Source organism: Spermophilus citellus (assembly GCF_964194105.1).
Source record: "Spermophilus citellus genome assembly, chromosome: 8".
Taxonomy (NCBI): domain Eukaryota; kingdom Metazoa; phylum Chordata; class Mammalia; order Rodentia; family Sciuridae; genus Spermophilus; species Spermophilus citellus.
Genome location: NC_138189.1, coordinates 9,086,390 through 9,100,932, shown reverse-complemented (window position 1 = coordinate 9,100,932; position 14,543 = coordinate 9,086,390). Strand labels below are relative to the sequence as shown.

The 14,543-nt window shown below is 36.9% G+C and overlaps 1 protein-coding gene across 3 annotated transcripts in view; it reads left to right on the top strand.

Annotated features, from left to right (window-relative positions):
- The first annotated feature begins 8,968 nt into the window (after positions 1-8,968).
- The window catches only part of RAB28 (RAB28, member RAS oncogene family), an 83,185-nt gene continuing 77,610 nt past the window's right edge, over positions 8,969-14,543 (top strand). For all 3 annotated transcript variants that reach the window (XM_081304722.1, XM_081304720.1, XM_081304721.1), the window contains exons 1-2: positions 8,969-9,248; positions 13,767-13,863. In XM_081304722.1, coding sequence (XP_081160848.1) covers positions 9,174-9,248; positions 13,767-13,863 — 172 coding nt within the window. In that variant the 5' untranslated portion in view covers positions 8,969-9,173. The remainder of the gene's footprint in view (positions 9,249-13,766; positions 13,864-14,543) is intronic.

The following is a 14,543-nucleotide window of genomic DNA, read 5'->3' as shown; positions in this document are numbered from 1 at the left end:
CTCCTTTTACCTTGGTATGCATTATTCATTTTTTCTTTTTCCCTCTTTTTTGCCCAATCTTACTCTAGACCCCCTTTCGGTCCCTGTATAATGTTACAGCAATTTTACTAATTTAATAACTATTTTTTTTACCTACTCCAGAATTTTACTGAAACTTTATACCTGTATTAGGAGAATTATGGAGAACTGTATCAACAAGTTTTTCACTTTCCATAAGGTTGAATAGTACATGGCTTGGCTCTGAAGTGATTGTAGTAAACAGTGTTCAGTGGCTTCTCTAAAAGTGATTCTGATCTTGGGAACAGCAGAGTCTGCTTCATTGAGTTAAAGTATCAATAACTGGATATTTTGCCCAATGCAGGAGTCTTATGAGAAAGGTTTTAGTCCCTTGGTGGAAAGAAGAAGTTATAACCATCTCAAGTAGATGGGAAGACATACAAACAATATGAAAAACAAGGGAAGAAACTACCCCAAACAGCCTATCACCCTTTGGCAGCTGACTCCACCAGCACCACAGTGGAGGAAATGTCAGAAAAAGAATTTATAAAGTTCATAGTTAAAATGTTCAGTAAGCTAGAAGAAGATATTAGGAGTGAAATCAGAGAGAAAATACAGGAATTGAAAGATCACTTTAAGAGAATGAAATTCTGAAAAAGAAACAACAGAATTGTTAGAAATAAAAGACTCAATAAATCAATTAAAAATTCAATTGAAGGCATCACTAATAGATTAGACCACTTTGAAGACAGATATTCAGGCCCTGAAGACAAATTAAATAATCTTAAAAATAAAGTGATTATAAGGAAAAGATATTAAGAGAACATGCCAGAATATTCAAGAAATCTAAGTAGTATCGAAAGACCAAATTTAAGAATCACCGGAGGTAGATCAAGGCTCCAAAATACTAACTAAAGGGATATACAATATCTTCAATAAAATATTACAAAATATTTCAAATCTTAGGAATGAGATGGAAATTCAAATACAAGAGGCATATAGAAATCCAAATAGACAAAATCAGAATAGATCTTCTCCAAGACACATTACAATAAAAATACCTAACATAGAATAAGGATATAATTTTAAAAGCTGAAGGAGAAAAATAGCAGGTCAAATTTAGAGGTAAACTAATGTAGATTACAACTGATTTCTCAATCCAGACTATACAAGCCAGGAGGGCTTTGGATAATTTATATCTATCGCCAAAAGAAAATGGGTAACAACCAAGATTATTATGCTCAGAAAAATTGTTCTTCAGAATTGAAGATGAAATGAAAACCTTCCATGAAAAGCAGAAAATAAAAGAATTCATAATAACAGAGTCATACTAACAAACATACTCAACAAAATATTGCATTAAGAATAAATAAATAATAAAAATGAAAACCAGCATAAGGATTTATTTCACAAGAAGATATAATGGTACATCTACATACATAAAATAAAAATTTCTCAATATTTAGAATAAATGAATTACAATATAATAGTACTGGGTAATTTCAACCAAATAAAGATTCTTCAGAACTAAAAACATTCTATTAATAAAATGGATGAAACACATATCTACAGAATATTTCGTCTATCAATGAATTAATTGACCTTCTTCTCACCAGAATGTGGAATATTTTGGCTACAAAGCAAATTTTAGCAAATACCCCCTCACCTCCCCCCCCCCAAAAAAAAAGAGAGAGAGAGAGAGAGAGAGAGAGATCATTTCTTGTATCCTATCAGATCATAATGAAATGAAATAAGAAATCAAGGACAAGAAAAAGAAAAGAAACCACTCTAATACCTGGAGATTAAATAATACACTTCTGAATGATGAATGAATATCAGAAGTAATCAGATAGTCATATAAAATTTTATTTATAAAAATAAAACTTGAATCCTACCTTATATCATATGCAAAAACTAATTCTAGCCATTTCATGAATAAAAAAATTATTTGAAAGAAATGAGACTAGTGATACAATATTGTTAAAATCTCTGGGATAGTATGAAGGCAGTTCTAAGAAAAAAGTTCTTGTATTAAAAAAATAGAAAGATAACAAATGAATGATTTAACATTATACCTAAAGGCTCTCGAGAAAGAACAAGATAACACCAAAATCAGAGGGATAGGATATAATTAAAATCAGAGCAGAAATCAATGAAATTGAGAATAAAAAGAAAAACAAAGGATCAATGAAACAAAGAGTTGATTTTTTGAAAGGATAAACAAAATTGATAAATCCTTATCCAAACCAACCAAAAGGGGGGAGGGGTGGAGAGAGAGAGAGAGAGAGAGAGAGAGAGAGAGAGAGAGAGAGAGAGACCCCTCCCCCAAATAAAGAAAATAAGAGGCAGGGGCTGGAGTTGTGGCTCAGTGGTAGAGCACTTGCCTGGCATGTGTGAGGCCCTGGGTTTGATCCTCCTCAGCACCACATATAAATAAATAAAAGATCCATTTACAACTAAAAAACATTTTAAAAAAAGAAAAGAAGAGGTGAAAATGGAACATCATCACAGATACTATTGAAATCCAGTGGAGCATTTGAAGATATTTTAAAAATTTATACACAAATAAGCTAAAAAATCTTAAAGAGAGTCACAGATTCCTAAAGACATATGACCTACACAAATTGAACCAGGAAACTTAAACACTTTAATATCAAGTAATGAAATTGAAGCAGCTATCAAAATACTTCCAACAAAGAAAAGCCCAGACTGAATGGATTCTCAGCTGAGTTCTATAAATCTTTAAAGAAGAATTAATACCAACCTGCCTCAAATTATTTCATGCTATAGAAAAGAAGGGAATATTGCCAAATTCTCTGAAGCCAGTATTACTCTGATATCAAAACTAGACAAAGACACAACAAAGAAAGGAAACTTTAGGCCAATATCCTTGGTGAACAGAGATCGAAGAATTCTCTGGAAAATATTGGCAAACCACATACAAAAACACATTAAAAAGACGGCACACAATGATCAAGTGATTTCATCCCAGAGATGTAAGATTGATTCAACATATGGAAATCAATAAATGTTATTCACCACATAAATAGACTTACAGACAAGAATCACATGATTATCTCAATAGATAAAGAAAAAATATTTGACAAAGTTAAGCACCCATTCAAGTTTTAAACACCAGATAAACTAGGGATAGAAGGAACTTACCTTAACATTGTAAAGGCTATATATGACAAACCAAGGCCAGCATTACTCTGAATGGAGAAAAGCTGAAAGCATTTCCTCTGAAAATAGGAATAAAACATGCACGGATGCTACTTTCAACAATCCTATTCAACACATTCCTTAAAACTCTAGCCAGACCAATCAGGCAAGAGAAGGAAATTAAAGGGATACTAATAGGAAAAAAAGAGGTCAAATTATCACTGTTTGCTGATGACATGATCCTATATTTAGAAAGCCCAAAAAACTCTACCAGAAGCCTTCTAAAGCTGATAAACAAATGTAGTAACTAGCAGGATACAAGATCAACACATATCAATCAATTGCTTTTCAATACTCCAATAATGAATCTGCTGAAAATGAAATTAGGAAAACTGTCCCATCAAAAATACTTGGGAATCAATCTAACGAAGGAGGTGAAGAACCTCTAAAATGAAAACTATTGAACACTAAAGAACAGAAATTGAAGAAGACCTTAGAAGATGGAAAGAACTCCCATGTTCTTCAATAGGCAGAATTAATATTGTCAAAAGTGTTACAGTACCAAAAATGTTATACAGATTCAATGCAATTTCCATCAAAATACCCATGATATTCTTCACAGAACAAGAAAAAGCACTTCTATAATTCACCTGAAAATATAAAAGACCAGAATATTCAAAGCAATCCCAAGTAAAAAGAACAATGCTGGAGGCATCACAATGCTGGACTTCAAATTATACTACAGAGCTATAGTTAAAAAAGAAAAAAGCATGGTATTGGCGCCAAAACTAGCATGAAGATATGAGTACCAATGGAATATAGTAGAAGACACAGAGACAAACCCACATAAATATAGTTATCTGATACTAGACAAAGGTGCCAAAAACATATGTTGGAGAAAAGATAGTCTTTTTTAACAAATGGGGCTGGGAAAAGTGTATATCTACATGTAGGGCAATGCAACTTGACCCCTACCTCTCACCCAGCACAAAAGTGGTATATATACACAATGGAGTGTTACTCAGCCATAAAGAAGAACTTTATGACATTTGTCGTAAATGGATACATCTGGAGACTATCATGCTAAGTGAAATAAGCTGTCCCCCAAAGCCAAAGGTCAAATGTTTTCTCTAATATGTGGAAGGTAACCACAATACTGGAGGGGGTGAGGGGAAGAACAGAAGTTCAGTAGTTAGACAATGGGGAATGGAGGGAAGTGGGGAATAAGGAAAGACAGTGGAATGAATCTGACATAATTTTCCTATGTGCATATATGAATACACCACAGTGAACCCCACCATCATGTACATCCACAAGAATGGGATCCTAACTGAAATAAAATATATCCCATTCTTGTACAATTATATCAAAATGGATTTCTATTATCATGTATAACTAAAGAGAATCAATAAATAAATCAGAATTCTACAATAATGCAGCCACCTCAATGTCTGTAACAGCACAATTCACAATATCCAAGCTATGAAACCATCCTAGGTGCCCTTCAACAGAAAAATGGATAAAGAAAATGTGGTACAGTTACACAATGGAGAATTACTCAGCCATAAGAAGAATGGAATTATGGCATATGCAGTTATGGCATTGGCCTATAAACTGATGGAATCCCCCCAAATCAAAGGTAGAATGTTTTCTCTGATATGCAGAAGCTAACTCAAATTAAGGGGATGGGGGAAATTAAAAAAAATAAGAAAAAACAAGAAAGAAAATAGAGGCATTAAGAGTAGATTAAGCTGATTGAGGAGGAGGAGGAAGGGACAGGAAAAAGGAAGAAGAGTGGAATGAATGAGGCTGCATTTTCCTATGTGCATGCATGCAAGGGACACCGTGGGGCCTGGCATTGGTGTGTCTACTGGACACTAATTTAAAAAAAAATGGGTTGAAGAGGGATCGGTAAAGTGGAGGGAGGAGAGCAGGGCAGGGGGTGATGTGAGGAAGGGCTGGGGCCAGAATTGGAGCATCTTGTGTTCTATGATTATGTCAGGATTTGTACTGGTGGCATACATAACTAACAATAATTTTTTAAAAATAAAGAGAAAAATAAGCACTCTCTTATCTTTCAACCATAGAAAACTAGAATAAGCAGAAAGATCAGTAGACAGAAAGGAACAGGGGGCGAGGGAGAAGGGGAGGGAAAGGGGAAATACTGGGGAATGAATTAGAGCAAATTTATTTCATGCGTTAATAATTATGTCAAAATGAATCCTGTTGTCAGCTGTAACTAAAAGAACCAATAAATATGAAATTGAAAAATAAAATTATATTGCTTATTGATGGATCCTTTATTTCTTGCTCCTCCTACTTACTTTCCTGGTTATTCTTAAGTGTTTATTCTTCCAGATGAAATTTAATATCATTCCATCAATTTAAAGAAGTTAGGGAGGTTTTGATTGAAAATGAAATAAATATATTTATTTATGTGGAAATGACATTTTTATATTTCTGAACAAAATGCTATGTGAAAATTGATGCATTAAGTAGAGACCACTAGATATGTTAGATGAGATGATCCAAGGTTAAATCACTACATGCAGATGTTCAGAAGGGGCATGCATGACCGGGTTCCCCGATTGTTGAGTGCCTCACTCATCTCAAGACTATAAAGTGTACATAAAGAATTTCTAAAAAATATTTTTTGTTGTAAATGGACACAATACCTTTATTTATTCATTTTTATATTGTGCTGAGGATTGAACCCAGTGCCTCACAGTGCGAGGCAAGTGCTCTAACACTGAGCTACAACCTCAGCTGGAGAATTTGTTTTCTTTTAGAGTAGAGTGGTGTTTGTGAACTGAGATTTCCTTTGGAGGAATTGTAATGTGTACTAAGAAGCATATTTCATAAACTGGAGACAACATCTATGTCCATCAAAAGAAAGTGGTAAATGAATAATGATAAGTAGACACAATGGAATATAGCATGGAGCATTGGAAAGTGCAAATTACTGCTGCACATACAACATGGATAACTCTCATGGACATGCTATTGAGTGAAAGGAGGCAGACACCAAATAGTACATCCTGTGTGTAATCTATTCATACAGAGTTCAAAAACACTTAAAACTTATTTTTAGGCTGGGACTGTGGCTCAGTGGTAGCACACTTGCCTGGCATGTGTGAGGCACTGGGTTCGATTCTCAGCACCACATATAAATAAATAAAATAAAGGTCTACCAACAACTAAAAAATATTAAAAAAACAAATTCATTTTGCTAGAAATCAGAATAGTAGTTACTTGGAGAATAAATGGCTGAGAGAGAATACATAAGGGCATCTTCTGGAATTCTGAATTGTTCTATGTCTTGATCTAGGTGGTGTTAAACACACCCATACACACACATCTACACACACCCCTACATACATTCATATGTGTATTTCTGTCTGTATGTTTAGACATAAACACGGGAGAGTATAATTTTATGAAGAGAGGTTCATTTTTTTCCCCTTAGACATTTGGTAAACCAGTAAATTCTGGGGATTGCTCCTATATTTTTCTTATGTTTCAGCAGAAGTACAGAAATGTAAAAGTTGAGATTATGGCCATTATTTTGCCTTACTCAATAATATTTTATCTTTTCCCCCAAATCCATATTTCCATGGACTTTTAGTCATAAAATTTGCTTTTCAAAATTATGAAATATTTCAAAAAAGATGAAGGAAACTGAGGGCTATTGCATTTGACAAAAAGATAGCAGAGACTTGTACTTTCTAAAATAAGTCACTTTCTAATTCACTTATTTTCTTACTTTTCTTAGTGATATTCGAATAATAATGTTCAGATATTTTTGCTCTATCCCCTCCATCAGCTGTTTCACTATTTTTAATCTATACGAATCTGAAGTTTTCTTTTTATTAAATATCTGTTATTCTTTGCATTAATTTCCTGTGGCTGTTGTATTAAATTACCATAAAATTGGTAGGTGAAAACAACATTAATTCATATGCTCATACTTCTGGGAGCCAGAAGTTCTAAGTCATATCATTGGAAAGCAAGATGTGGGTAGAGATGCACACTCTCTGCAAGCTCCATGGGAGAATTCACTGTTTCCAGCACCTACTAGCTGCCAGCTTTCTTGGCTTGTGGCTGCATCACTGCAGTCTCTGTTTCTGTGGTTATACTGCTGCCTTTTTTGTGTTTCTGGGCCAAATCTCCTTTTGCTTTTCTAAGGATGTATCTGATTGCATTAAGGGGCCACCCAGGTAATCCAAGATAATCTCTTTTTCTCAAGATCCTTCACTTGATCACATCAGAAAGATGCTTCCATGTTCACATTTACAGTTTCCAAGGACCCGGGCCTGACATCTTGTCTAGCCATTAATCAGCCTAGTACACCCCGTCACCAGACTGTATATTGCATAGAGCAGAGCCCTTACCTGTTTTGTTTTCTTTCCTGTCCTCAGCGTTTAGAAGAGTTGTGAACAAGAATAACTGATACAGCAGGCATTCACTAAATATTTGTTGAACTAATCATTAAGTATTATCACTCCCCTCCCCCAGCCTATTGGTTCTTTGAACATCTTCCTATAGAATGAGAGATTTTTGTTTTATTTTACAGGACATACTTAATGCCATTGGTTGGACTTTATAGTGAGAAAAAAATTTAAAGTATTTTTAAAAATTATTAGTTCATATTAATTGTACAAAAATTGGGTTCCTTTGTGACACTTTCATACATGCAGATAATGTGCTTTGATGGTCTTTATTTCCCTCTCTTCCCTACCCCTCTCTGAGAAACTTAGTCTTCCAATAATCATCCATTGTCAGGTTGTTTCATAAACTGATTGAATGTGAATGTATTCTAATGAAGTTTGGATGACATTCTGTTAGGGAGGCTGTACAGGGCAGTTCTACCTTTATTTGGACAAAGACTTCTATACTCTCAAGATATACTGTGAATGCCAAAGACTTTATGTTGTTGTGCGTTACACGTATCATTAATACGTAGAAATAAAAAATTGAGAAATGTTTAAGAACTGTTGCAAGCACTAGCTCCCTTGGCTACTAGAGTGAAGACGTCATACACCGCAGGTATCCTCTGGAAAACTGCATCTCTGTGAGAAACGAAGGTGAAATAAAGGCAAATTATCATGGAAAATTGTTTTCACTTCATCGGAATACGAGCAGGGCCACACTTTTGGGTGTCCTAGTTTAAAAGCATTCGCCAGGAGGTTGGCGCCCAGCACTGCTTGGTGAATGAATCTTCTGATTCTGGTTGTTCAGAGGCGGAAACCGAGGGTTTGAGAGGCCAAAACAAGTAGCAGACAGAACGAGGGCTCCACTGCGGCTCCTGGGCTCAACGCCTGGAGGGCGGTGTTAGTCAGCACCCCACCGCCCTGCTGCCGGCCAGCGCTCTTGCTGCTCAGGACGTTCATCCTCAAGTCGGTTGCAGATCAAGCTCCCTCTGGGCTCCCTAGGGTCACGCGCGTGGGTGCCCAGAAACAGGCCACGCCCCACCGCCTCTTCGACTCCCGGCTTCCCCGGCAACCAAGCATCAGCATCCTCCACCTCGTTGGGCTAAACCATTTGCTTCAGGGACCGTCTCAGGCGGGGACAGAAAGAGCGGAATTTAATAGGACGCTTGAAAGCTTATATGCTCATATTTTCTATAGTTAACTTGAAAGACACCTTTACTTTTCTCTTCCAGCAAACTTCCTCTGCCAGTGCAGCGCTGCGTCTCGTGAGTTCCACTAGAACACCCCTACGCCATCATAGTGGTCCAGCCTGCCGGGGAGGCTCGCGGAGGGCACGGGTTGGCGCAGGGGCGGGGCGCGCACCCTTCGTCAAGCGCAGGGGCGGGGCTGCGCGCAGGGGGTGGGGAGGCGGGCAAGATGGCGCCCGGAGAGTGAGTCTCCCTGGATTCCTCCAGCGGCTGTGGAGACTCCGGGGCGGGGGGTCGGCCCTTCATCACCTCCCTTCCTCCTCTCCCCCGCCCCCGGAGGCCTCCGGCTTCCCTTCCTCCCTCCACTTCGGGGGGCGGGCCAGGTTCGCAGGACACCATGTCGGACTCCGAGGAGGAGAGCCAGGACCGGCAACTGAAAATCGTCGTGCTGGGGGACGGCACCTCCGGGAAGGTCAGTCCTCGAGCGGGCGAGCCATCACAGGCCTGCAGGAACCCCGGCGCGGCCCTTGCGCCCCAGCCTCCGCCCCTCCGGTGTCGCCTCTCGCCCCGAGCCCTGCGCCCCTAGCCCTGCGCCCCTAGGCCCGGCCTCCTGGCGGTGCCCGCGGCCGAACACGGAGCGGGCGCTCGGAGGCGGAGAGCTGTCCAGCGCCCCCTTAAAAACAGAAAAGTGGGTCCCCAGCTCCCCGCAGGATCGCGAACTCCTTCAAGACTCGGGTCCGCGTCCTTCGCTGGGAAGCTTTCAGCTCCTCGTCTCCAGGCTGGCGAGCATCTGCCGGGGAGTTCCGCACCTCCGCCTGCAATGCAGGTCGCACCTGGCGCCCCCGGCCCTTCCAGGTCCAGATGCCTGCGCTGCCCACTGAGCCCCCAGAACTCCGCTCAGGACCCAGGTGCCCTGCGAGAGGATCAGGCCCGTCATTTCCTGGCGGGTCACTGGAGGGCACGTTGCGAACCTATTTGGGTTTCGTCCATAAGATGGTATCGATAGGGGTCGCCGCCAGAGATGGAATGTGAAAATACACATTAAATGCGAAAATACATACGAAGCTCTTAGAACATGGTGTGCACTCAATAAACGTTAGTAACTAAGCTAGTATCATACCTATTCTTCATATCTGTTCCCAGCACAGCACCTGTCAGTACAAGCATTCGTTGGACAAATGTTTTTTTGAGCTCCTGCTGTTGGCAAGATGCTTAGGGTAGAACTTCCAGCATGACAGTGGCCCCTGCGGTAAAATCCAGCCTTCGATGACCAATGATCTTTGGTTGAAAGAATGAATGAGTGCATGCCTGAGACTAGCCCCAGGCAGCCAGTGCCCCTGAACTAGGCTTCTTGACCCCAGGTTGTGGGACTCCTGCAGTGCTATAAACTGCCAGGTATTTGCTCGGGGGAGAGGGAGGGTTGCAGGGATCTCAGAGGGTCTGAGACCCACCTTCCAAATAAATGGAAGAGCCTCTGCCCCGGGTACTTTCACACCTGTCGCTTCTGTCCAGGGCGCCAACACACTTTCTGGGAATATTGCTGAAGTTTGCCTCTCTTCTACCCGCCCCCTTTCCCTAGCCAGCCTTCAGAAACGCTGGCCTTTCCCCCTTTTCGGTTTCACGTTACCATGTTGCTGGTGTAGTTTGGACCCGGTTAATGCGGTGAAGGCTTCTGTTGGAATCCTCCTTGGCAGTTTGCTCTGCACGACTGCTGCTGCTGAAGTTCGAGGTTTAGAGACCTTGGGAAAGATGTCATTCGTATTCAGAATTGGAGTAATCCTATAATTTCTTTATCTTTCCAGGCTGCATTACTGAGTTTTATTCTGAGGCAAATACTTCGATATGTTGTAATTACCTTTAAATATTTTGGGAAAGAAAAGAATGTGGGGTCACTTTATTAGCATACGAATGTTTTGGACACTTAAAAAGGATTTTGAATAAGTGAATTGTTATAAATTTATAAGTCAGCCTTGTTTCTAACACTTATTCAATAAAAAATTTAAGTTAGGTTTTTATGATTTTATCATTTAGATTTTATTTTGAAAGCCACATTTTTTTTGCTTTCTAAATTTTATTGAATTCAGTTAGTAACTAAGCTTATTTTCCATTTAAAATTATGACGATAATATTAGTACATTTGTGAAATGATCCTCAAATCACCTATTATCCCATATGTTATCATATTTCTTTAAACTTTGTTCATTTTTTTCTTCTGGCTTTTATCTAACTGTACATCTATTACTCAGTTGAAGAGTAATTATTCATAATTTCAAATCCATGTTTTCCAAAATTTAGGCTTTTCTACATATTTTTACTTAGTTGCTAATTTAGTGTGAATAATTATAGTTTTTCATCTCTGTTTTAAGTTCTGTCTCTTATAGAACAGTTTTTCACTTGTGTATTGTTGAATCAGGACTTATCATTCTGCTTCAAAGAATAATGGTGATATTTTTTATGGTGCTCTAACTTACTCTTCATCCTCTTGACTAAACAATGCATTTAAAAAGGAACAGTTTTCTTTTCCTGTCAGAAATTTTCAGAAATGGGCATTTGAAACCTAAGGTTCTTTTTTTATTCTTATGTGAAAAATTTCTTTCTCCTTACCCTACTCAGCCTCCAATTATTGGCAGCTGTCAACATTCCATTCTCCTTTTACTGTCCTTTTCTTTTATGAACTCAACTTCTTATTTGTATCCTGATTTAACTCTTCACCATTTTTCTAGCATTAGTTTTTCCTGCTCCTTTGAACTCTGTGCATTTTTGATACACACAGACAGAAGCAATAAAGAACAGTACTGACATAACCTCTAACAGTTTCTTCAGGAGAAATTTAGTTACTCCTTCCAGTGGCACATGTTTTTGTATATTTTCAATTCTGATTTATTAAACATTTCTCAAGGTATTTTTGAGGCAAAATAGTCTTTTTTGCTGTTTTATGGTGTTAATGTAGTTTGATTTAAAGATGTTAATATTAGTTTTCCAAACAAGAAATACAAAGAATCAGATAAAAATGTTGAGATATGGTAGCTGGTGGTAGTTCACTTTATGATTTTTAGGAATGGTATCTGTAGTAATTTGTGAGAAAGTATTCAGTGTGAAAGGTGGGATGATGTCTAGACAATTAAGGACGAAGTCTCTCTCCTATAGATTCAGTTGATTCTCTTGAATAATTTTTAGAGCTAGATGTCAGGAAATGATTGAATAAGAACCTATTTGTGTTTCCTATGACCTGTACTGTTGACAGTTTATACTTTAGTCCAATTGAAATTCCTCTGATTTTGAGACTGTTTTTGCCTCAAATATTTGAGGCAGTTTTGATATTGTTATATGCTTCAAGGATATAACAAATGTAGTGAGCTAATTAAAAATATTTAAAAATCTTGGAAGTTCTGTTTCCAAGAAAAGAAGTTTACTCAGAATTTTTCTGAATATTAACATAAAAATATTAAATATTGAGAATCTTAAATGAAAGTGAAAAATTACTCCAAAGGACAATATGCTGTTCCATGTGCCTCAAATTTCTCCTTACTTTTACATTTCCATCCACCCATATATTAAACATTTGAAGCACTTGTAGTTGTGGAAGTGATCATACTTATTTTTCTTCAGAACTTTGAATCTCTTTATAGGTGATTTTTTTTTTTTGCTACAAGGGAGGCACAATTAGGCTAAAAGATAGCCAAAAAGACTTAAAAAAGAATACTCACCTCTTTTATTCTTGTCTTTCAGTTTTGATATCGTTATATGCTTCAAGGATATAACAAATGTAGTGAGTTTATTTCTAAATGTCTAGTAGAACATCTTTCTTATGGTAGTGCTCAATAATTACTCGATCAAATATCTTAGCAATTTATTACAAATTCTGAGTAAATATTTTAAAAAGTTGGGGCTAGGGTGTACAAATTGCCATTTGTGAAAAATATGGTTTTGTGTAAAAGGAAGTTTACGCCTTATTAAAAGAAATTAAAAATTGGCCAAGTTTTCTTTTACACTGCTGTTCTTACATCATAATTAACTATAATAAGCTGTCTTGTAAAATTTATCTTAGTTTTCGTTATTTTAAGAATTGACATCTAATTTTAACTTTTAAAAAAGGATTATTTTACCCTAACTTTGGCACTCTGTCTTGAGAAGTATAAAATCTTAGTGAAGCTGCCTTTTTTGTCCTTTTGGGGAGGTTTTCAAATAATAATAGTGCATTTAAAATGTTTAAGAAATCTGAGTTATTGAGTTATTTGAGTTGTTACCAGAATTATTCATTTGCTTTGATTAGAAAAAATACATTAAAAAAAGCTTTAGGATTTTTGAATGAAACCTTTTTATTAAAAAAAGTAGGTAATTATCTGTTCTGGTTATAATCTTATGACTTTTAAGCATTATGAACCTTGAGTAGGATTTATATTGCCTGTTTTATATTAATCTTATTAATGCTAGCTTCTTTATGTAAAAGATACATATTATCAGGGTCATTCTACTTAATTATTTTCATTTAATATCTTTAACAGAGGAAAATTAGATTGTTAAGATGAATTTCTTGCAAAAAAAAAGAAAAGAAATTTTATAAGCTACTTTCCCTTTCTTCTTATTTAGCTGAGAACAGTTACCCTCAAAATATTTAACCTTATAAGTGAAACTCAGAGTTCTCTGAAAACATTTTTTTGAACTGATAGGTCAGATTCAGATTATTGGTCATGTTCCGTTAGTTTTCTTTGTTAATAATTCTCTAATTCTAATTTCCCTTGATTGACAGCCAGGGGATTTGAAGAGATCTAACTGATTAGTCTTTTGTCTCCACTGCTGGCTGCTAGCAAGTGAAGTTTACCTGGGGGTATTAGGTCTCTCCTTCCCCTTGTAACTGATTAGAGCTGCTTTAAGTTGTCTGGTGGATCAATTGGAGTATAAATGTTAAGAAAATACTTAATAAGATTTAGTAGTAGTCTTATGTTTCCATTAATTAACTTTGGTATTTTGTGCATCAATTTTTTTTTAGACCTCCTTAGCTACGTGTTTTGCTCAAGAAACTTTTGGAAAACAGTACAAGCAAACTATAGGACTGGATTTCTTTTTGAGAAGGATAACATTGCCAGGTAAGATACAAAAAAGTCTTAACATAGAATATTGTACAAATATTGCAATAAAAAACATAAGGCCAAATTGTGTAAAATGAATTTTTGTGGTGCTTCTGCAAGAAAATATATGCAATCAGTAAATCTATTGTAGGAAGTTTAACTTTAATCAGCATCTGGATGAAGGCATATTGTCCATGTGAGCGATAAAAAGATTATATGTTCCCACACCCCCTCACTATTTCTGGCCACTATACATTTTTTGAGGATAAATCATATTTGCTTATAAAATTCTAAAAGGTGTTAAAAAATTAAATGCTATACATTTGTTAACAGATATTGTATTAACTAAATGTGAAAAGATTGGGAAGGATTATTTTTTAAAATATTATTTTGATTAGCTTCTACTTCAGTTTTTTGTTTGAAAGTTGGAACAGAAGTATAATGTAGCTATGGAACTTCTGTGCTCTAATATGTGAATGCTGTTTTATGCAAGGCAGCATGAAATTGCTGGCATTTAATAGACCACTAAAATTTAGGGTCCCTAGGCACTCATAAAAATACAGTTTGAGCATTCAAGATGTTTCAGTTCACCATGCAAAGAAACTATTTAGATGCCAGTTGCAGCACATTTTGTGGGAAATACAGGGAAATAATAACACAAAAAGAGTGGTTTATGTTTTAAGTTAGTTTCTGAACAA